The sequence below is a fragment of the Lithobates pipiens genome, unplaced genomic scaffold (assembly GCF_037356315.1).
Source record: "Lithobates pipiens isolate NorthernLeopardFrog02 unplaced genomic scaffold, aLitPip1_a1.2 Scaffold_16, whole genome shotgun sequence".
NCBI classification, from domain to species: Eukaryota; Metazoa; Chordata; class Amphibia; order Anura; family Ranidae; genus Lithobates; species Lithobates pipiens.
The window spans coordinates 521,015,565-521,041,190 of NW_027507748.1; the positions used below are offsets into that span (position 1 = coordinate 521,015,565).

The 25,626-nt window shown below is 39.2% G+C and overlaps 1 protein-coding gene across 6 annotated transcripts in view; it reads right to left on the bottom strand.

Annotated features, from left to right (window-relative positions):
* The window catches only part of PCDH17 (protocadherin 17), a 264,249-nt gene that overhangs the window by 65,265 nt on the left and 173,358 nt on the right, over positions 1 to 25,626 (bottom strand). Inside the window, exon 5 of one of the 6 annotated variants that reach the window (XM_077483151.1) lies at positions 9,915 to 9,978. The exons of the other annotated variants lie outside the window; for them this stretch is intronic. Within the exon in view, the coding sequence (XP_077339277.1) occupies positions 9,956 to 9,978 (23 nt within the window). The 3' untranslated portion in view covers positions 9,915 to 9,955. The remainder of the gene's footprint in view (positions 1 to 9,914; positions 9,979 to 25,626) is intronic. 6 annotated transcript variants of the gene reach the window in all.

The window sequence follows — 25,626 nt, forward strand, 5'->3', positions numbered from 1 at the left end:
TGGAGATATGCAGAAAATACTGAGCTAGCAGACAAGAAAAATGTATTTTTTTTTAATGAAAGGAAGAAATATAAATATCCTATATAAATGGATCAACATAACATAGACAAACCTTTATAAAACAACAATAACAACACAATAACCCTATAGTACCAAGTTAGCTTATAATCACTTTTCCTTTCCTGTACAGCATATTAAAGCTAAGAATCACAACCAGCATTTATTAGATAGCAAAGTTGTGATATGAGCAGTGGTGGTTGCCTAATATTCCAAAAGTCTGTGGCACTGGTTGTAGAGATTTCTATCCATGCTGGTTAACCTATCCAAGAAACTAAAATCCATTCACCTTTCGACAAATGAAAAGCAACTGATCTATTCACTTTTACATATAGTAAAATAAGCAACACCTGGGGCTAAATTTTTCCCTAGGTCAAATGTCTTTGTTCCAACACCATGTGACTCAACATTGGTATCACATGTAAATGCGTCAGTTGTCATAGCCCTACAAGGCACATTGAGGCTGGGGGCAGAGAGAATAATAATGACAGTCTGCATACTGTACTCTGCATCAGTATGCCTACAAATGGCATCTAAAAGAGCAGGGCAGACTGTTGCACTGGTCTTCCAGCCTTCAGTTCTTGGTGTATCAACAAAAACAACCTGTACAGGGACAGAAAATAAACGTGACCTTGATATACCGCTCAATTTCCATATCCATAAGTGTACATTCATAAAGAATAAAATAAAATAAAAACAACAAACAATGGGTGGACTTTACTAGCAATGAAAGAGAACACAGTTCTAAAAAAAAACATATTGTTTATTTACAACCGTGTTAAAACAGCTTATATCTCAAGCTGAAATTATAAATAAATAAATTATTATTATAAATTATAAATAAATACCACTATTCATATTAGTAAATTAACATTGGAGTTGATTCATCAAATATATGATTGTATGGTAGAGTCGTGAGTCAACATAACTCAAATAATTTCTCTTATTTAGCTTCCTCAGGACGCAGGAGAGTCCAGCAGTAATCACAAGAGGGGAAAGAATGACACTTGCAGATCATAGGAGGAATTTCAGAAACAACCCATAATCAATATTAGGCAGTTTCATCACCATAAGAAGTAGATATATTGGCCATCTTAGACAGAAATAGCCTGACCCAATAGGGTTGACTAGACTGATACAAATCAACACTTAAGAAAGCTAGGTAATATATGTGATAATCGTCCAAGCAGCACAAGGGAAGGAATGGGAGGGAGGAGGGGACCCAACCAACTCAATAAATTCTGACACTCTTTAATAGGGCACTCGGCCTCACATGCTGTGTCATCCAGGGGAATATGCCCCCCACCCTCTCCATTCCTTCCCATGTGCTCCTTGGATGATCAGCACATATATTATCTAGCTGTCATTGAAGTCGATTTGTGCACATAAAAATATCTACATCAGTCAGTCCCAAAAGAAATATAGAAAATCTAATTTTTTTCTAGGCACATTATAGGTTAGTTGGAATATGTTCAAACTACAGAACATACATTCTATAAAGCAATCATAGTGCTAAGTTCAGCCTATGCACACAATTTTTTTATCCATGCACCAATGATTTGCCTTATACTAGCCAATGATATTAACCAGAGCTCCATCAAAGCACATTTTCGGGATGCACTAAAAAAATACCATACCTGGCAGATCATGACTGATATGAAAAATAAAAGTAGATTTCAATTTTCCATTCTAAGTGACAACTGCTGATCAACATTGGGTGGGTGGCGAAACCTTTCAATTCCTTTAATGTGTAAAACCGCATGAAGGAGAAAATCAGTGAAGGCAAATGTCATCCCTAATCTTACATGCTGAAAGGTTATGTTAACTTGTGTATTGACATGCGAATCCCACAATCTGTATACCATAAGAGTGTTCCAACACAGAAACTCCTGAATTGCATAGAGGCTTCAGCGTTAAAGAGGCCCAAAATATATATTTATTGCTACTTTTTGTGTTTTGTCTGTAATTATTTAGTGATTCATTCATCGCTGTATTATCATATGTGGCATTTGGTTATGTTACTTGATAATAATGCTTTACATATACTTGCAGTGCAGTTTAGGCACAGCTCAGGAGAAAAAGCCATGCTGAGTTTGGGTGTGCTGCACCTCTAAGGCCGCATTCACATTATGATGTGCAATGCAGGGTGTCACATTTATGGATGGGCTGCCCTACACACGACAAATGTGTCAAAGTAGTTTACATAGCTTTTTTATGTTTTTTAAGCACGCAGTTAGGCCCCTTTCACACTGGGGCAGTGCAGGCGTCGGCAGTAAAGCGCCGCTATTTTTAGCGGCGCTTTACAGTCGTTTTAGCGGCGGTATGTGGCCGCTGGCGGGGCGGTTTTAACCCCCTCTAGCGGGGTGGTTTTAACACCCGCTAGCGGCCGAAAAAGGGTTAAAACCCCCCGCAAAGCGCCGCAAATCGCCGCTTTGCCGGCGGTATAGCCGCGCTGCCCCATTGATTTCAATGTGTAGGAGCGGTTTAGGAGCGGTGAATACACCGCTCCTTCACCACTCCAAAGATGTGGCTAGCAGGACTTTTTTCACCGTCCTGCCAGCGCACCGATCCAGAGTGAAAGGGGCTATTTTTTTCAGGCGCTACACAGGCGCTATTTTTAGCGCGGTAGCGCCTAAAAACCGTCCCAGTGTGAAAGGGGCCTTAAAGAGTTTGTTGAGCGTTTTTATATATGGAAAAACATGTGTCTGCTTGCTGCATTCGGGGTGCCATTAACCACTTGAAGTCCAGGCCTAATCTGACATTTCGGACACTTCTCCCTTACATGTAAAAATAAAAAAAATGTAAAATAAAAAATATTTATTTTTAAGCGGGGCCCCTATAGAATGCACAGCAGCAGTTTTTCAAACACAATTTTAAAAAAAATGTATTTATTGCATTTTGTTTCAAACATATTTTTTATTGTTATGTAATAAATACGTTTACACCTAAGCATTTCATAAATGCATGCAAAATCAGGTTTTTACAAGCATTTACAAGAAAAAAAAAATAATGATTGCAGTGCCATTCTTTGTTACCCACTTGACACCAAATAACGTACCCATACATTGTGGCATGTTTAGAAAAATTGCCACACTCCAAGTCCAGTCTATGTTGTTAACATATGTGAGATGGCATCGGTCTTATACCACTCCAAAAGTCACGCCCTCTAAGGAGGAGAGAGCATGGCTTGTGGAATGGTGTAATGCTGAGGCTATCTCACACATGTTAACAACTTAGACTAGACTGACAGAACAGCATTTTTTCTAAGCATACTACACACTACTGGATGGCTGATATTTCATGCCTGCACCCCATTCGTGGGCACCAGCAGGACATTGCATATCTTCCGTTTTTGCTTAGAGCGGCACTGCAAGTATAAGCAGGTCACCGTATGTTGTGGCAGTTTGAGTGGTTATACCTGGGCCATGCTGCAGCTGCAGTTATGAACCCAGTGTCTTTTATTAGAGCCGGCAATGATCTTTTTGTAAAACTAATTCTAGTTCCTTATATACAACTAGCTTGCCTATACATGGATTGAAATTTTGCCAGTCCCTCTTGGACTGGCTGAATTTTGATCCATGTATGGCTGCCTTTAAACTTAACTTAATTTATCTAATGTTTGTCAGAGAACACATCTACTAGCATTTCCCAGTAGCATACCCTACTGGTATGTCTAAAACAGCTCCCATATACTTGAAGAAATGATTCCGTATAGCCATTAGTTACACTACAAATTATTCCATCTGTATGTGTTATAACCTGTGATAACCTTCGAAAATCTTTTATTAGTCTAACTAGCAGACTGACGATAATAGTTAACATTTGATTACTGTCAGCTGGAAACAGACCATATGTTATATTTGTACAATAATTATGCATAAGTATTTACATGATTTGAATCTGATCTTTGTACTGACTATGAAAATAACATTTGTGTAAGCATATGTAAAATTGCTGATATACATGTGCAATTTAACATTTATACTAATAAGTCTAGATGTCATATGTGAATAGGTCTCTTTAACTGAACACAATTTAACAAACACAAACTTTTAAATAGTACACTTACTACCCCCTGGCTTCTTCAAAAACCTAAAGGAAAAGATTTATATGGAATGCAATATTCTGAGGCAGCATTATTTAAATTCTAATTTTAAATATCTTGTTATTTAGGTTCTTGCTGCTGAGATAGGAAACATGCTTTTAGATTCACCTTTTTGGATAAGCTGATAGGAAGTTGGTAGTTTTTCCATATCTAACATATATCATGCCTTGAATTACAATTTATCTAAATCAGTGGAAAATATAAGCTTAAAAAAACTGGTGTGCTGATTTTCCCTATGAAAGTTTGGTGGAAAATTATTGGAAGGATATAATAAGGTTCGAAAATGATTAGAAATGACAGTTGGAAAGAAACTCAATTTAATATTATGTATAGCGCATTTTTCAGTTCATAATAAATCCCTATTTCTTGAGTGCATGTCCTAAGGCTACTTTCACACTGAGGAGCTTTACAGGCAATACAGCCCTAAAAATAGTGCCTGCATACTGCCTGTAAAGAGCCTCTCCTGTCTCTCCAGTGTGAAAGCCTGAGTGCTTTCACACTGGATCGGTGAGCTTGCAGGACGGTAAAAAAGTCCTCCAAGCAGCATCTTTGCAGCGCTTCTAAAGCGTTCTTGCACATTGAAATCAATGGGGCTGCAGCGGTGTTTTGCGGGCAGTTTTAACCCTTTTAAAAATGTAGCCTAAATGTGAATTCTATAGATATCTTATATATGTGTGTGTGTGTGTGTGTGTGTGTGTGTGTGTGTGTGTGTGTGTGTGTGTGTGTGTGTGTGTGAATTATATAGACCTATATTAGCACATATCAACTGTGTCATTGTCCAAAAATGTCAACGTTTTGGGAGAAGGTCTTGGAATATATACTTTTGGTTACAGGTATGACCATTCATAAAGATCCTTTGATGTTACTGTTCAGCTGTGGTCAAGTTGAAGAAATGGCCACTATAAATAGCCAGATAGCTAATCTGCAGTGGAATCATATATATTTATTACCAGCTCAAAGAGCTATTATAAGGCACTGGATTACTAGTGCCTCTCTTACAGTGGCTGAATAATTAACAGATATGAAAGAAACTGCTATATATATTCAAACAGATCACACTAGATCTGCTGGAGATTTGAATAGTTTGGGTAATCTTAAACGTACAGTAAAAACGTTTAAGGGCTATTTATTTACTTATTTATCTATTTTATTTTTTTGATTTGACATTGCACTATTCAGAAAACAAATAATACAAATGTAAAGAGACCCCTAATAAAGTGATATTTCTCACAGCACACCTCCTGTCCTAACAATGACAATTCCTAACTAGTTTTGAGATCCTTGTAACAGTGGTGATATCTATGGTACCCAACACTTGCTGTAAGGAATATACAGAATGCAGCACAAGCCTGGCGATGCTACTGTTTAGCATAAAACTGTGGTACAGGGGTGTGGCATGGAATGAAAGCCTAAGTTTACCTAAAAATAAATAAATAAATAAACAAAATCAGCACAGCTGAAAAATCTTCCTCCTCCCCTGCCATTATCTTCAAGTGCGGGGGGGGGGGGGGGTAATAGAACTAAGGGGCCTAGGGGCCTTGACAGGCATTCATCAAGATTGTCCAACTATGCCCGCCCTTTCCTAATGGAGCATGATTGAGAGATCTGCCGCCTCCACTCATTGATCAAGTTTCCTTCTTCATAGAAGCTGCAGTAATGACTTCTATGAATGGAGGAGCAGGTGGAAAGGGTTGGCGTGTTCAGGCACTCTTAGCTGGACTGAATAATTATGGCAATGGGAGGTGGGCATCGGAGGAGGAAGATTTCAATGAAGGGAGGACACAGCAGCACAAGGGACACATTTCATTGAGATTAAACATTGTCTCTTGGGCTGTTTTTTTAAAAATTCTAGTGGAACTTAGGCTTTAAGCTGAAATCTAAACAACTAGGGGCAATATGCCTCTGATAACAGGGCAATACCTCTCTACCAACCAACATACTGCAAAAGCTAGTGAGTAGACCTCAAAAAGGCTAAAGGGAATCTCTCTACCTGGATCCTAGAACACTTTACTAGGCTGATAAATGATTTAACTTTTCTGAAATCCACTAGAACTTCAATATTAATTTACAGCACACCTCAAGGAAAAAAAAAAAAAAAAAGCAAGTAAACTAGGAGCTTCAGAAGACAGAATCATTTTTGCATGTTCATTTGGCACAGAACATCATCCCTGAAAAATACTACTTTCTTATAGTGGAGATTAATGGAGCTGATTTAAGCAGACCTCCACCCTGAAGTGGAAGTTCCACTCATCTGATCCCTCCCCCCCTCTGGTGCCACAATTGCCACCTTTCAGGGGAGAGGGGGGTGCAGATACCTGTATAATCCAGGTATCTGCACCCACTTCCGGGACAAGCTAGCCGCAGCTAGCCACAGATGCCCCCCCCCATTGTGTTCTGGGAAACACACAGTTCCCAGGACACAACGGAGACCAGTGGAGACGCGCAGCGTGACTCGCGCATGCGCAGTAGGGAACCGGGATGCGAAGCCGCAAAGTTTCACTTCCCGATTCCCTGACAGAGGATGGCCAACATCGCTGGACCCTGGGACAGGTAAGTGTCCATTTATTAAAAGTCAGCAGCTGCAATATTTGTAACTGCTGGCTTTTAATATTTTTTTTAAAGGTGCAGCTCCTCTTTTACTAAAGGATGTGAGAATCTTCACACAATAAATTGTGTGAATATTCTCTTAAAGTGGTTGTAAACCCACAAAAAAACAAAAAAACAAACAAACTGCAAGACAAAGGCATAATGAGCTACGATGCATAGCATACTAGCCCATTACAAAATACTCACCTCAGATCGAAGCCCCTGCAGCGGTCCCAGTACACAGCTTCGGCTGGCGACATCACTCCCATTGTTACTTCCGGGTTTTGTGGGCTCCGGTGCCGTGACTGGCTGGAGCAGTGATGATGTCACTCCGATGTTGGCAAGCAGGAGCCACCGGTAACAGCACACTAGCTGAAGCAACGGCATGAACCAGCCATTGCTTCTGTGCGCATGTGCCGATGACGTTGGCACATGCTGATACAGGTGATATCTCCTAAACCGTGCAGGTTTAGGAGTTATCCGGGGTAGCTACAGGTAAGCCTTATTATAGGCTTATCTGTAGTAAAAAGTGGATTGTAAGGGTTTACAACCACTTTAAGTTATCCAATCATGCACATATGAAAGAAGTAAACAGAAATTGAAATTGAATATATGAAGTTAATATTTACACAGTTTATCCTGTAAAGATTATAAACTTCTTTAGTTAATCAGCCTCTAAGCACCACTACCCCTGAAGTATTCCACAATGCAAGGCCCAGTAATCGTACAGCCTTTCAAGCAGAATATGCATTTAAAAGCAGAGATGTGCCAATAGGTCTAATCCCATAATAAAAACCTATTCACAATTTGTCATCAGATTTTCAAGACAGGTTGGCTACTAGTATCACATTTCCTCAACCAATAAACAAAAAGAAATTGATGTGTATTTTTAGGAACATTGGAAGTCAGCAGGAGTTTTGACGGTTATAGTTTCATAATTTATGATGACTGTTAGTAGTATGGGTACACTGTAGCATTTTTCTTAAGCATTGGATTATGTACTGATCTAGCTACAAAATGTGTTAGCTCAGGCTTTCCCCTAAAGATTCCAATGCCTCCTGTGCAGTTAAACATACTTGAAGAGTAACTCTACTTTTGTTGAAAAAAAAAACATTCCCCTCTGGCTGATCAATGTACATTGCAAGGATTTATAACACACTTTGCTGCAGATTGCTATCTTTTGTTATTTGTTAAAAAATCCCTGTGTGTTTCTCTGTGCCCATGTACACAGGGAGTCTAATGGGAGTGCTTTCATAATTATCAACCAGCTTCTGCACCTGCGGGGCTCTAATGAGGAAACGTGCAGGGTCTGCATCCCTTTAAGGTGTGATTTTCTATTGGAAGTATCACACCAAAAAATGTATTGTTGTTGCAGGGGATGCCTGAAATCTGATTTGTATCTTAGTGCAGATCTCTGGGAAAATCAGTGAACCAATCACACAAGCAGGAAATGACATATCTGGGTGGTGTTCTGTACACACTCTGTGTACAGAACACCTCCAGGTAGCCATATTGCATTGCATTTTACAGAACATTACAGCACTGCAGATTGAAAAGAAAAGGTAATTCTTAATAACATTTAATTACAATATGACTTGTGTTGCAATTGTATATGCTTTTTTTTTCCTTTTTTACTATTTTTTTCCCCACAGAAGTGGAGTTACCCTTAATACATCTCAGTAGGCAGAGAAGAGAGTAGACCTGCTACTACTATGTGAAGCCGCTGTTCTAGCAGGTTTTGATGCACCCATATAAAGAAGCAACATATTTATACCTGTCAGAAATTTACAATATAATTACATGATCACATGTGTATAAATAAATGACACATGACATTATAAGTCACTGTGCTATTATTTATCAAGTTAGAGCGCAAAAGCTGGGAAAGACAGGAAAAACATTTCAGCTCATAATATAATGCAATAAAATCTTTTGGAGGCAGTGGGGTTAAACTGGAATTCTGTAGTTTACATTTGATTTATCTGCAATCAGAAGTTGATACACATGAGCAGCACCCCAGAGAAGCTATTTATGTTTCAATATAAAATAGAAGTATTTTTTTCTGCTCAGTGCACAATGATGTTAAGGTACTTGGATGTTAAAAAAAGAAGAAAATATGTTTTTGATTGATATATTCCAAATTAGTAAGGGCTTTAAGTCTGAGCAGCAAAGACAACCTATCTTTTGGTCTGTTTGCTCTTTAAAATTCAATGTATTTTTATCAGCCTAGGAAAGAAATCTAAGCAACTGAAGCTTTAAATGTTATATATGCAATTTGTGTCTACTGAACTGGAAATAAGCAGAACATCTGTGACTTTTAAGCGAGGGTGCAAGAAAACATCCAGGGTTTTCTCCAGTTAGCAACATTGTTCAATATTTCTGGGACAGAAAGGACAAACATGAATTCAAGTTAGCAAAGAAAACTTCAATTAGTGGGCAACTACATTTTTAGCTGGTATGGGAGTAGTTTCATAATTATAAATCAGCTGCTGCACCTGCATGGCTCTAATGAGGACATTGGCAGGGTCTGCATCCCTTTAGACATGATTTCCCTTTGGGAGCATCTCACCAAAAATGTTTTGTTGTAGAGAATGCCTGAAATTTGATTTGTATTTTAGTGCAGATGTCAGAAAACCAGTGAGTCAATCATACTAGCAGGGAATGATGTTTCTGAGGGGCATTCTGTACACATTCCCTGTACTAAACACCTCCAGGTAGCTATTGCATTGCATTGTACACAAGATTACAGAGCTGCACATTGAAAAGGAAAGGTATTTTTTCTAACATCCAATTACAATATAACCTATGTTATTATAATTATTATTATTATTATTTTATTTTTATTTTTTTTGCTATTTTGTTTTCCCACAAAAGTGGAGTTAGCCTTTAAGCCAGTTATAATGCAGATTAGAGGGAGATCACTTGCAGGTCAAATGAATTATAAATGACACAAGCACATACATTTGAACTTACAGTAAAGTAGGTATGTTTATGACACAAATTAAATAAACTTTAAAAAGGCCACTAATGCTAAAATATTGGAGTGCTAGGGGGCAAAGTAATGATATCATGTGGCTCCAAATGAATGAAATCATTTAAAGTGTTACTAAAACCACAACAGTAAAATCGGTCTATATATGCAGTAAAACATGCATATTATACTCACTGTGGAACCATAACCTTGCACATTGTTGTTGCCTTATGAGTTTATGTGAAATCTCCATTAATAGCTGTAAAATATTGTAATTATAAATATATTTCATTTAGCTTGTATCTATGTAGAGTGGAACATTATCTTCACAGAAATCTCTGGTAGACCAGACAAATCGGTGCCTAGGCTTGTATATACAAACAATGGGATCCAAACCTCATCGTTTTACACATACTCACTTCAAAGGGTCTCATGCTGGGATATGCAATGAAGGGAGGCCAAACCGTAATCAATACTTAACTTCCCGGGAAAATTCAAGTTAATCTCCTGCTCAGAATAGTCACAAGGACTTGCATTAAAAGGGGCTGATTTATGCAAAGTATAGGGATTGGAGATATAGCCAGTCTTTAACCAGGAATATGGAAACTCACCAATCAGAGCCACGCTATGCCAACCAATGAGGCATCAGCCTGTAATGATATACACAGACTAGATGGGAGGAAAACACACACTCTTGATGGGATAGCAGCCATCAAAATGGAACCTTGGTGCAAAGGGTAATTATGGGAAAGGTCTGCATTTTACTTGTAACGAAATATGTTAATCAATCTTAGATCAATATTGGATTCAGTTTTTAGGGAATATACTCTGTATTCGTTCATGTAATTCTCTTATTTTAACCAAATATTTTCTTCCTTGGTGTAGATAGATAGATGGTTGTGTATTAGATAGACTTTCAACTACTCATAAATAAATGTTGTTATTGTGTTAAAGCTTTCACTCATGGTCAAAGAACTCTCATTTAACCCAAATCATATCTGAGAGATATTAAATCTCAAATATAGTATACAAGTAACATTGTGTAAAAAGGCTGTTTGATCCTGTCTTCTCTGATCATCCCCTTCTTGTATTGTCCCCAAGCCAGCTGCTGATAGTACAAAGACCAAGAGGCACTCTGCACATGCTCAGTTTGGTGTGTACTGCTAGAGAGTTGTTATGGGGAGGGTGCATGTGATCAGCACAGGGGCAATCAGCACTGTCCAGAGAGGGGGTCAGGGGTCCTGCAGCCCCACAGGACAGTCAGAGAAGAATGAAAACTCCTCCTACAAGCTTTTACCAGTGCTCGGCCAGACACTGAAAAAGTCACAAGACTGCTATATACTGCTTATAAGGAAAGGTATTTAGAAGTTTAGATTTACTAAATTAACTGCATTACCATGTGCTGTGTTGTCTGGGAGACCAGATATAGTGAATGCAGGGTCCTGGGGTTAGTAGCAGTTTAAATAGTGTAAAATATCTAGGTTCACCAAAAAGCTGACCTAAAACCAGATTAGAAGTGTTCTGTGCACACAATATACATCACAAAAAGTGATAATTACCTTATTTTCAAGTGTGACATCATCCAGAATTAGCAAATGCAGTGTACATTTTATAGGAGCAATATGCATTTGAATGCTCTGATTGCTCTGCTATATTTCCTAGTGTCAAATTAGTGAGATGCCACATTGATGAAATGTCTTGTATGGTTATTACTTTAAACTATGTGAAATTGCAAAATAAGCATCACCTTGTATTAAATAGCTGCATTCAAGCAAATCATTCATTCCAACCAATTAAAATAATTTGCTTGCTGTACTGCTTCAAACTGTTAGTCTTCTTAGCTGAAACGTGGAATAAAGTGATAGAAAAACTTGTTAGAGACATCCTCTCTTTTTTTTTTCTTCTCCTAAACCTCCATCAGCCCAGCTATAGCAAAATCAGTATTTTTTTGTTGATAACACACAAAAAAAAAAGAATTCCAACTAAATTGCAAAAACTGTATAATCCTTATTTTACTCAATGTCATCCTTTTTTGCAGCACAGTTATGCTAATCTATTGCAGTCTCTTTGCAGCTATTTCTTGTCTATGTGTATGCACTCCTTTTCTGTTGTTGACAAAAATGGGCTGTGCCTACATAATGTGTGTTGAAACAGCCACTTGTCTCAACTGGAACAAAATGTGACAGGTTGACAATGCAGGAGTCCAAATGGAAGACAAGGATCGATGTTTTCGCTATATAAGAAGTACCTGAATAAGAACCTTCATGGTAGGATCACCAGATATTAGAAGTAATCAAAGATGCAGACTTTATATATTAATATAAAAAATGAAATATTGAACATTACTTTTGAAATTACATGATATGTTAATGCTTATCTGATATTATAGTAATTGGGTTCACATAGGTTGTGTTATTAAACACTTCAGCTACAGAAGATCCTCTTCATGATCAGGCCATTTTTTGCTATTTAGCACTGCACTACTTTAACTTGTACGTTCGCTGTACCCAACCAAAACGTATATAATTTTTTTACACAAATATAGATTAATTTTGGTGGTACTTGATCACCACTGGGTTTTTCACGTTTTGCAATATAATTTACTAATATAGTATAGTACAAGGACTGCTTTGAAGTTGGTGCGACTTGAAGTCGCACAGATATGAATGGCAGAAAATGTAGATAAATGTTTTAATTTCTGCTATAAAAACATATTCAATAAAAAAGAAAAATCAAATGTCTTCATAAATTTAGGCCAAAATGTATTCTGCTACATGTCTTTGGTAAAAAAAAAATCCCCAATAAGTGTATATGAATTGGTTTGCATGAAAGTTATAATGTCTACAAACTATTGTGTGTGTGTGTGTATATATATATATATATATATATATATATATATATATATATATATATATATATATATATATGTGACTTATATATATGATTTTTTTTAAAAATTTTATACTACTAATGGCGTTGAACAACAGCTTATAAGGGGAATGTGATGTGTGACGGGAAATCTGACGCTTGTAGGGAACTGACTAACTTCCACTCACATTACTAGTGACACTAATACAGTGTTCAGTGATAATACTATACACTGTCACTGTACTAATGACACTGGCTGAGAAGAAGTAACATCTAGGGCGATATGGGGGTTAAATGTGCTCCTTAACTATGTGTAATATAACAGATCTTTTTTTTTTTTTTTTTTTTCTTATCCCTGCTTATCCCTCAGGGAGAGATTGTTCCCTTTGTACTGAGTCCTGTGTTGATTGTCAACACAGCGTTCTGCTCTGTGATGGACACAGCAGATCATCGGGTCCCAGACATTATTAATTAGCCAAGACTTGCTGACAAAATCCCACTGTGTACAACCACAGCTGGTGTCAGTGGATATCCTGAACTCCCCAGTGGAAAAGGAGAGCCTGAGAACAGTAGTGAATAACCCCCTTTTCAGCCCTGTAAAAGTGATTGGGAGGTTGTAAAGAAACTCAGATCCCTTTTACATGAAAGCCCATCGCTGGATGTAAAAATTGATAAAGCTGGTGTACAGGGCTGGAAGTTATAAAACAAAATCAAAGACAGTAGGGCCCCTTTCACACTGCCGCAACTTGAAAGTCGTACGATTTTGCCGCAATTTCAGGTCTATGGACCTAAACTCGCATCAAAGTCAGACCGAAGTAGTACAAGGACTACTTTTAAGTCACACATATATAAATGGTTATCATTGGGAATCATAGGGTACAACTTGTCATGTGACTCTGATGTCCAAACCCGCAGGAAAAGTTGCACAAGTGTTAAAGGGGCCTAAATAGAAAATTGCTAGACAGTGTATTTTCATGGCAGAAGCTTCTCTGCAAGTCTCTTCTACGAAAAACTCTTTTCTCGTCTTTTTAAATTGAATGTACACAGTGTAAGTACAGTGCAGTGTAAATGTCTGCCTAATTTCTAGTAACTGTAAAATGCCAAAAAAGGAGCCAGCGACTGGCACAATGTAACTCCAGGGGGCATCTGCAGGAGTTACACCATCAGTGACCAGTAAAAGAAAAGCTGGAAGTGACAAAGCAGCAGAAGTGAGTGACCTGCCAGAGCTGGAGAAGAGCAGACTAGTACATTTCAGCTAAACATCTGGGGCTTCATAAAGTCACAGAATTATTGCTATATAACACTTTGCAAAAATAGGATCAAGCAGTAAGATCACTACACTTAACACTGTTTTATCCAAATTATTACTGTAACAAGCCAGTACAGTACGGCATATATTTCACTTTACAGAGACAAATTACTGCATCAGCTTCCTGTTCTCAACCACATTCTATTGGTGGTAGAAATCTTTCAGGATGCTGGAAAATGGAAGACCTGTTCAGAAAGTTAGCTAGATTTATAACTTACTGTATTTCTCAGTGATAACTGAGTGAAAATGACAAAAGATCTACTTGAGTATTCATGGCCACGCTCTAAAGGCAGGACAATTTGTTTATCCGTTGTTAAATAATTTTAAAAAATGTACAATGTTATCTTGTCTTACTTGTTACAAAAATGCTGGCTCAAAATCAAACATATTTTGTAAGACTAAAGACTATAGAGAAAATAACTTTCTGTCACAATTTTCAAAGGGAGATCATCATCCAACAAGTCCAGACGTGGTTAACGGCAATAATTGAATCCCTTAAGTATAGTACATTAAACATAAGACAATTAAAATTAACACATCAGACGTGCAAAGCTAGAGACAAAACGACTGAAAATTCTGTGATAAAGCTGTGCATTATCTAACAGTGCTCTTTTTTTTTTACAACTGCGACATCTGTTGTTTTTCACCCTCCCCACTATTATTAAGAATGAAACGGCTCCTCGCACTGCTACCCCACACTTGTTTCAGATTTTTTTTTTTTTTTTTTTTGGCTGTATGTAAAATTTGTACTCTACTTTTTGCAGAACATTCTGAAATATAAACGCTGATCGATGGTCTTATGCATTTGGAAATCTACTTGGGATATGCTCTTTTCAATGCAGGAAATATACATTAAATATTTTCTTAGCAGGACAACTGTCTATCCAACAAAAGAGGGCACCCCAAGCTAAACTCGTGACAAAAGTAACACAAAATGCGCTGATGACTTCACACAATGAGCCCAAGTGTCAGAAAAGGAACTGTGTTCATAAAACATTCACACATTTAGCTTATAAAAGAAGCATCTGTTTTTCAGGATATAGCTCAGTTCGGTTAAACCCAATCTTTTGGCAAAATCTAAATGACCACCATCCCTACCACTCCCCACCTTTTTACAATATTTTGCAACTCACCATCATCATCTCGGGATTGACCACAGTATGCATTCCAGCAGGGGAAACCAGAAATATAGGAAAGCAGCCCATGCAAGCCCCCACCCAGGCCCCTCATTGTGACGTCACCACAATGCTGCAGTTTTCTGGAGCGGGACATCCCTACTGGGCAGCCTAGAGAGTGACATGGGTACCTGAAGAAAGATCATCCTACTCTGCAATCTAGAACATACACGACTCATGACCCAGAGCATCACATGACCACAGATTGAGGTTAGCAAAAGGGGCTTGTATCTAAAGGCAAATCCACTTTGCACTACAAGTGCACTTGCAAGTGCAGCTGCTCAAGATCTGGGGGGACAATCTGAAATGAGGGGAAGCTCTGCTGATTTTATCATCCAATCATGTGAAAGCTAAAATGCTGTTTTTTATTTTGCTTGCATGTCCCCCTCAGATCTACAGCGACTGCACTTTCAAGTGCACTTGTAGTGCAAAGTGGATTTGCCTTAAATCAACCCCCCAGTTCTTTTATTATTATTATTGAAGCAATTATGGGTTATTATTTGCGGGAGAAGACATTTAACTGAGTAACTAGCTAAAAAAAGAAAAAAACTTGTGCTAGACATGCCATCAGTGTACGAATGTATATAAGAAAGTTGAATATGTGTCAAAAGTCCTCTCCTGCATACTTATTTAAGGGTCAGTGAGTCCAAGAAGTAGCAACCAGCACCTTAAAGTGGATGTAAACCCTCACATATACCCAGGGAAGTGAACAGCCTCAGACGATACACAGAGATGAAACAAATCTCCCTACTTAGGTTTTACTTGTATATGTCCAGTCTTCTCCTCCTTACACCCCTTCCAAAGTTCATATCATGTTAAATTTTCTTCATCTGTTAGCAGCACATAGGGAAGGGTGGAGAGGCTGTAGTTACACTGTGTGGGAGCTGATTGGAGAAAGCCCCCCTCCACACACAGCAGAAGAACAGTGTTCTTAATTGACAAACTTGGATCAATGCTCCCCCCCCTCTTATATATAAGATTTATAAATTGTTCAATTATTATTTATTTATACATTCATTTTATAATCCTGATAATTCTAGTTTGTCAGGATTCATGCTGTGAATGGCAGCACTTGTGATCATCACCATGAAGCTTTAATTTGCACTGGAGCTCAAAGATACGGATGTGATTTTGATGAAAAAACATTTGAAAGGTTTTGCTACAAATGTTATGGTACAAACTTCCAATGTTGCTATATTTTTATTTTATTTTTTAAGGTTTCACATACACGGGATGTTTTTACAACCTCTCCTGAATGATTTAACTTGACAGGCAGGAACCCATGTTTAAAACGTCCGTTTTGCCACATTTACATGTCACGTTCAGCTGTGTTTTGTCATGTTTGCGTTTAGAAGCGTTTCAAAAATAATATATATATTTTCAAAATAGTCAAAAATGAAAAACGCCTGTAAACGAAATGCGGCTAAATGTGAGTTACCATCTTTAGCTGCGTTTAGAAGCGTTTGACGATTTAAATTACTCTAAACTCACACCAGAGCGATGCGGGAACGCCGCAAATCCGCGGCATTTTCCCACATCGCATGCCTTCCGCCGGCAGTTCACACTGCCCTATGCGGACTGCTGGGAGTGTCAGTGAAACCTTAATGACACCCTCAGATCAGTTCGCATATCGCAGTGCGATCTGCAAACTCGGACAGGAATCGGATCGCATGGTGTGAACACCCATGCGATCCGATTCTGCTGCGGACCAAAAAAAGGGTCCCGTGCGAGTTTGCGGCGGGTGCGATGCGAATTCAGCCATACTATCTGTATGGCTGAACTCGCATCGCACAGAGATCGGATGTGATTTGCACTGCAGTGCGGTGCAAATCACATCCGGTTCTCGCTGCCGCAGCAGTGTGAACCCAGCCTTAAACTCAACTGCCTAGAAACGACTATAAACGACCATGTGTATGTGTACTGATAAGATAACACAGAGGAGAGTCCAGGAGCAGTTGAAAAAAATGCCCAAATGCTCCTAAACGTCCGTATACCAGCAGCAGAGTACACAAGGCCTAATACAACATCTAAACAAATAGATTACTTGGAAATATACTTTATAATACAGTGACTGGCCTTACTTCAGTCATACTACTGCTCTAAAAAAATGCACAGTGGTATAGTGCAGTAGTGTGCTATACAATGATTTGCTAGCTTTGGGATTTTAAAGCAAGCTAAACCCTATTTATTTTAATGAATGCAAATAGTGTCAGGAGGAGGAAGACAGTGATCACATGACCAGACTCCTCACCTATCATGGATCAACTAACACCCATCCACACCACAGCCTGAAATTTATGGATGGCTCACAAAATACAGTGCACAGTGTAAAGTGATTAATGGGGTGTCCACCAGGGAGCAGTATCAACACTCAATTATATCTGCACATAAGGCACAAAGTGTACACAGTTTCAATGTTCAATCCACATTGCTAATGGAAACAGCTATAGTATGTATGCATTTAACATGGGTGAGATTGTGTTTACTTTCCACTTGCATTTTATTTTCGTAAGCCTCAAGAAATCAGAATACACATGTTTGTTAAAGTGCAGCAGCACTTCAGGAGAAGAGCTAGACTTGAATTAGATGTTTGGGGGTCATGTTATTAATGTTTCTACAGAAACGCGGCGTGAAGAAAACAAATAAACAATTGAAGGAAAGGGACTGGAACTTCCTAGGAAACAAGAAAAGTGATGAGCAAATTGACTTGCGGCACAGAACACAAGCAACTTGAGATTTGCTACATCTGCTTTAACGCATGATGCACTCCTGAGCGATTTGTAACATTTTTCTAGAAGTATAGCAACATTAACATGAGGATTCCCATTGAATTCTATGGTGCCTATTCACACCTGTGTGTCATGTGTTTTTAAGCTTGTTGCACGAAAATGTACATAAGCTTTTTTTGGGGCAGAGATACAAATTTTTGGCTCCTATAGACTTCAACCTGAGTGCTTGAAAAACACCAAAAAAATGCACATAACGCAATTTTTTGAGGCACTTTCTTGCCACTCCTCCATGTAACTAGCTTTCCATTGGCTAAAACAAAAACGCTCAAGCTTGAAAATGTCTGAAAGACATGTACAGACACACATAAAGAATACTCAAATACAGTAACATTCCAAAAAACACATGAAGAAGCTTAAAGTGGGAGTTCCGACATTTTTTTTTTTAAGTCAGCAGCTATAAATACTGCAGCTGCTGCCTTTTAAAATATGGACACTTACCCGTCCAGCGCGCGACACGAGGTCGGCACCTGAAGCCGAGCTGTCGCTCGGCTCTCGGTGCTGCCACCGCCCTCTTTGGTATGGGAATCAGGAAGTTCACTTCCCAGTTCCCTACTGCGCATGAGCGAGTCGTGCTGCGCAATAAAGAGGGTACCTGCTGTCTCTGGGATCCGTGTCTTTCACAGCAGACAGTGGGGCCCCGCAGGAAGTGGCGTAAATACCCGCAGATTCTGCGGATATCTATGCCCAGAAGTGGGTTCAGATACCTGTTTTATACAGGAGGGGTCACGATGAGCAGAAGTTCCACTTTAGGGTGGAACTCCACTTTAATTCCAAATGGGAGCCTGGGCATAATTGTACATGATTTGAGATAACCTGAAATTCATTCTTTGCATGACTGACAACAGCAAAGGTGAACGCCCAAAAAAAAAAAATCCCCCCCCCCCAAAAACAAAACAAAAAAACACAGGATCTGTAAGATCCATATATAAACCTTGTCATATTGGTAATTAATTGATTGATTAAATATATATGTATTTATTACCATTACTGAGTGCCTTTTATAGACCTTTATAGACCTGACTGATATTCATATTAGGTATTTTACGTTTACAAACGGTTTTTATTATGGGTAAGGTCATAGTACAACATTTTGACAGTGGTAGAAGATGTACAAGTGAAAGATTCATTTAGATAAAACATTATATATTAGGCATTTTCCAAACAGGGATAGCAAATATATACTTCCCTTTTTATCCTGTATACAGGTGTACAGAATTATCTACAAAGAAGAAATAAAAGCTAATTTATTCAGTATGTTTAGCAAAGAAATGATATGAACGTGTGCAGAGAAAGATGCTTGCTTCCAACCAGCGTCAACATTCTCTTGTACGCATACTGTGTGTACTCCACGATGGTTTATTTTACCAATAATATTCAGCATCCTATTGCAATAAATATTTCCTTACACGAAAACATATTTATTGATAAAAAAGATAACTCTCTGCAAGGATAGAGCAATAAATACCCGGCGTCTACCTGGGGAAGTCATGATGGACGATTTTTACAGCTGACACAGATCAGGGTGTTGTTAGCTCTGCAGCTTTTGATGTATGTCTGGAAAATTGGTTGTCTTGAAAGTAATCCTGCCAGCTTGTAAATTACTGCAAGGATACCGAACCAAACGGGGTGTAAAATGACAGTATCTTCAATTCAAAAACAGGTTATCTCATCACAAACCTGTATGAATCTAGTATTGTGACACTTGGGCTGAATACACCTGACACATGTGTGCAGGATCCTTGAACAAGTTGCTAATGCTTTCTGTGTGTGATGCTGTGTATTGTCCCCTGTGTATTATGCTTTAAATAACCTCTTCTATGCAACATCTAAACATCTCAAGGTTCAATGTTTCCTTTTGGGAATAACCGCAAGCTAAACAGACTCCTCTTCTGGGATTACACACGCTTTTAATTTAATTCTCTCATGACATTTGACCAATTATTTATTATGTTGATCTGAAGAGGGATGTAAAATTAGACCTTATTTTCACGCCTACTAATTCAGTACAAAGATATCAAGTGAAGGGTGTAGAGTTGACATAAGAGGAAGACAAAGGAACACATGATAGTCAAAATATATGATTAGAAAAATAAATAATAAAAGCACTGTGCCTTACAGCTGGATCCAAACCAACAATTAAACTACTGTATTTATTGGCGTATAACACTCACTTTTTCACCATGAAAATTGGGTGCAAATAGCGTGTGCGTGTTATACGCCAATACTTTTAGTGACCTCAGGGGGGACGGGGGGGGGGGGCGAGCGCCTTCAGATTACATACGGTGTGAATCTCCTGTTTACTTGGCGGCCTCTGTAATAGCAAGTTCCGTCTCCTGGGTGGCCATTGGACCACTGTTCTGTCTATCACAGGAGATTCTTACTGTATGTAATCTGTCAGCGCTCATCCCGCCCCCTCCCTGTCCCCTCTAAATTGCAGATGGGCATTGATCAGGCTGCACTGATGGCAATGGTGAGACTGCTGCATTGATGGCAATGGTGAGGTTGCAGATGGGTATTGATCAGGCTGCATTGATGGCAATGATGAGGCTGCAGATGGGCACTGACCCTTATTTTGCTTCAAAATTCCTTATTTAAAATATAAGCTTTTTTCCTGAAACTTCCCTCTTAAAATGAATGTGCGTGTTATACGCCTGTGTGTGTTACACACCGATAAATGCGGTATACAATAACATTCTTAAAGCACCACTCCAGGACACCTAAAAGATCTCCCTTACAGTGGGCTGTACCTGCACTGCAAGAGTTACCAGTTCTTTTAGGGTCCTTTCACATGGGGCGGATCAGTGATGATCCGCCCCTTGGATATCCGCTTGCTCAGCAGGGATCGATCCGTCAAGCAGGAAATTGACAGGTCCGTCTCTGCACACTGCGCAGGGACGAACCTGTCAGAGCGCCGCTCTCCCCTATGGGAGATCGGGTGATGACAGACTGCAGTACCGATGACGGATGGAAAAGTAGGTTTTTCCTCTGTCACACATTTTCGGATTGGAGCGGGTCGGATGTCAGCGGACATAGACCTCTATGGCGCATCCGTTCAGGTCCGCCTGAAAAACTGATAGGCGGACCTGAACGGATCGGCCATGTGAAAGAGGCCTAAGTCTTTTAGTGAGGGAGTAAAAGCATATTTCCATTCCTCTGCACCCTTGGGAGTTGGCGCTCCCCCTATGCTTTGGCAGCGGACTCTCCCTCATGTCCAATGTAGGGCTATGCACCATTGGTCTTAATGATGTCAGAGGACCTTAGACTACCAAAAGCATGGGAAGAAGAGGTTGCAGGGACCTGTAGGAGCATATAGGTAAGCATATCTGTTTCTACAAATCCTCAAGACATACATGTGCAGTTAACCATTGCAGTGCAGTTGCACCCCCACTGCAAGGGAGAATTTTTAGGTTTCCTGGAGTTCAGCTTTAAAGCAGATTTATACTTTAAAAAGGTCCATTACACCCCCCCCCCCCCCCAAAAGCAACTCTTTCTTATATATTAAATAATGCTATTGCCCAGCTCCCAGCCTATGCAACTTAGATCATGATTTCTGGATATCAATGATTAACACAGTAGAATACCTGAGGAATCAAAAGTGAAATGTTTGTACATGCTTCCCAGAATCCATAAAGAGGGGCACCCAAGGCAGACCCGTAGTCACAGGTGATAGTATGCCCACTGAAAATTCTTAGAATGCGTGGAAAAAAATTGAAAAAAACCTGGTCCATGAAATACCCAGCTACAGTATGTTCAAACATTACCAATCTCATAAACAAACTCTCTCCCATTGGCCCTGTACCAAGGAATCATCCTTTCAACCATGGATGTGGAATCCTTATATACCAACGTTTCTCACCCGGACAGTTTGCACTGGGCTTATGTGACGAAACAAATGAAAAATGTATTAATTTATGTCAGTTGAACAATTTATCAATCAATTAACGGTCATTACATGATGGCAAAATAGTTTGCTCTCATGACCATGTGTTAGTTTTTTGAAAACTCGTTCAAATGATTTTTCGATAGGTGTATGGCTAGCATTAGGGGAATTTTTAACCACTTCCCTCCCGGCCTATAGCAGATTGACGGCTGGGAAGTGGTTCTGTTATCCTGACTGGGCGTCATATGAGAATAACATGCTGGCACGCATCTCCGACCATGGTAAGAAGTCTCTGACAGAGGCTTCATATCATGTGATCAGCTGTGACCAAGCGTGTGAACCAGCAGTAAACGGCATTTCTGGAGTCGCGCTGATTGGCTCTCCCTGTCAGAGGAGGGGTCTGTGCTGATAATAAACACATTGATTATCAGCACAGCCCCGATCAGATGTGCCAATCAGCTGCCAATCAGTGCCTAACAGCTGCCAGTCAATGCCCCCTCAATAAAGTCTCTCAGTGCCCACAACAGTGCAAATCAGTGCCCACCACAGTGCTAATCAGCGCCTACCACAGTGCCCATCTCAGTGCCAATCAGTGCCCAGCAGTTACACCTGTCAGTACCTCATCATCAGTGCTGCCCATCAGTGCCATCTATTAGTGTCCTAAGGCATTTGATTCAGTAGAGTGGAACTAAATGTGGAAATTCCTGGCACAATACGGCTTCAGCCCTAACTTTATTAGGTGGATCTGCTTGCTGTACCAGGCCCCAGTAGCCAGGGTGACAGCCAACAGATGGCAGTCGGATACTTTGAACTCACCAGAGGCACCAGGCAGGGATGCCCTCTCTCCCCCCTATTGTATGCCTTAGCCACAGAACCCCTAGTAATATCCATCAGATGCAACCCATTGATACAGGGCCTACACATGGGCGACCTAGAAGAAAAAATAAGCATGTATGCAGGTGACATATTACTATATCTAGCAGATTCAGGCCCCTCCCTGGCTGAAGCCCTATAAACAATTGAACACTTTGGTTCATTCTCAGGACTCAGAATCAATTGGGAAAAGTCACAAATTCTCTCACTTGATTTTGCTCCCCAAACTGAATTACAGACCCAATTGCCCGTACAGTGAGTAAATAGTATCAAATAACTGGGAGTGAGCATTACTAGGTCACCGTTCGATTGTGTTTCTCTCAATGTGGAACCACTGTTTGCCCTGATTAAATCTAAAACACAAATACGGCATGTCTCCCTCTCAGGGTACTAGGTCATATCAACCTCATTAAAATGATACGCCTCCCTAAAATTCTATATGTGATGTGGAACACCCCTGTGTATCTACCACTTAAATATTTCAAAACCATAGATGCAATTCTCAAACCTTATGTTTGGGGGAAGAATAGACATAAATTGGCATGGCGATTACTTAAAAACCCCACTGATCTGGCCGGTACAGCCTTACCAGACTTCAGTCTATACTTTAGCATCCCAACTATCCCAATTTTTCCATATAGATAAGACTGACAGGAAGAGATTTACTTTACTCCTATGTACTGCCTGCACTATAGCAAAAAAACAGCAACTAAAAAAGAGGAACACAACTCCCTCCTAAACCACTATAGGAAGATATGGAGACTGGCCTCTATCAAACTGGACATACCTACACATAACGACTATTCTCCCATCTGGCATAATAAAACACTCCAATAATACTTTACCAGACTCGGAGGCCTGGTGTAAAAGAAGAATTTTTTACCTCTCACACTTACTCACTTCTGGCACATTTAAAACATTTGATGCATTAAAACTAGGATTTGTACTCCCAAATCACATGTTTTTCCGATTCCTACAAGTTCCACATGTTATTCACTCCCAATTACCAGAATCATTACCTAACCCCACACACAATCCCATAATGGACATAGTCAAAAGTGAAGACCCCCAGAAATTAATATCAATATTCTACATAGCCTACAATATGAAACCACGATGCAAAGGAGCTCTGGGGAACCTCAAGGGTGAAGACTGGAATGAGGCATTGAACACATGCAAAGCTGTCTCACCCTAGACTATCTGACTGGAAGACTGACTTTGATAGCACATTGCCCTATAAAAATGTATTGACATCAATAGAGGGTGCCCTGCAAAATATAACAAAGTCTGGGATTGCCAGCTCAATGCATCTGACATGTGTGTAGCACAACAGAACACATCACCCTCTTTCACGTGCCATCCTACTAGGCCTGTGTCATATATATCACTATTTTCAAATATATAATTACAAAAGGTATGTTGATATCCCAAAAAAACAACTATATTACTACATAGCAACAGTCTCTATGATTGACTAAAAACTTTTATGTATTACCTAGGCATGTCACATGTGGAATGATTGTACTGAACAAAGGAAAAATGTTTGTGCATTGGAAAACTGTACATCTTTGCGGGAAATAACAACATTTAATTAAAAACATTTAAAACTCTAGAATGTAGTTTAAAAGGGGAATACATTATTTTTATTTAAAAATGTTATACAGAAATAAAAATTATAATAGGGGGTGTCTAAGAAGCACCTAGAATGCCCAAAAAAAGCAATACAGAACATTTTATATTTTATGTGTCACTGTGATTGATTTTTAATGTCTGTTTTTTTTTTGTTTGTTTTTTTGACAGCCAAATGAGGTTTTGCAGTGGGAACACCATGTGCTACAAACCCAAGCCTAGGTTGCATTCAGTGGTGGTACTGCTAAACGAACGTGGCAAGGGGTATACTTTCTGCTGTACCAAGGCATCATGGCCATGGCATGGGTATAACCCTACCTGGCTGCCTATGCAGCTTAAGGGGGGTGGTAAAACTAAATTGCCTATTTTTACTGTTTCCAACTGCAAGTATAAACAAGCCCTAAAATATTGGTGAAAGCTGAGTTTGAAAATGTTGCCTAGTGTTCTTAACTGGGGAGCTGGAAACAATGCACTGATTGCATGGAAATGAATACATTGTTTTCTATATGCAGAGTCAGTTTAATATAGCTATTGTAATTATTTAAAAAAAATGTATACTATATTCCTTAACTTACACAATCTTAATTATTATTCATATAATCATACAGCATATATTCAGTGCATGCATGCTAAGCAATGTGTAAGCACAAATGTTTCCAAGGGTCTCACACCATTATAGTGAATCACATAACAAATTATCACAAAATGGCTTCAGCTAGCTCCCCACTTATCAGGAAAGCCCCTCTAACATGTTTCATCCATGTAGGGCTTAGTCATAGAGGCTCAAAGGCTGAAGTCAAATAGGCTGTTCACTTTGCAAGGGAATTTTCCCTTGGTTTTGTGAAATAAGATAAGCTCTGTTGACTTTCCAACAACCAACACCATGTGCAAGCAAATTTTAATTTTTTTTTGTATTTCCCCTGCAGGTGACTGGATATTCTTTGCAAAGTGAAATTTCACCACATGCACTAAGATAAGGGAAAATGCCCTTGCAAAGTGAACAGGCTATTTGCCCTAGTAAATCAACACCATTAAGTCCATTACCCAGCTGTGTTTTTAAATCCACTAATCTGCTACAATCACTTCCTAAACTCAAATCACTTGACTGCAATTGAATGGCTGCCTTTTATTAAAGGTTAAAAAAACACTGTGATATATTGTGACCTATTAAGAATGCATGGAGACTTTCAGTAACTGATATTTATGCCTTAATATGCCAACCCTGTCCATTTCGTATTGCTGTTTATGTCTCTGCTGGGAAGATTCACCCTCTCTAACTGTCCTAGCAGTCACTGTTTACAGGGGAAATGGATGTTTCTACAAGACAGGAAGTGACATCTTCCTGATACAATATAAATGGCAAAGGAAAAAAAAAAGACAGGGG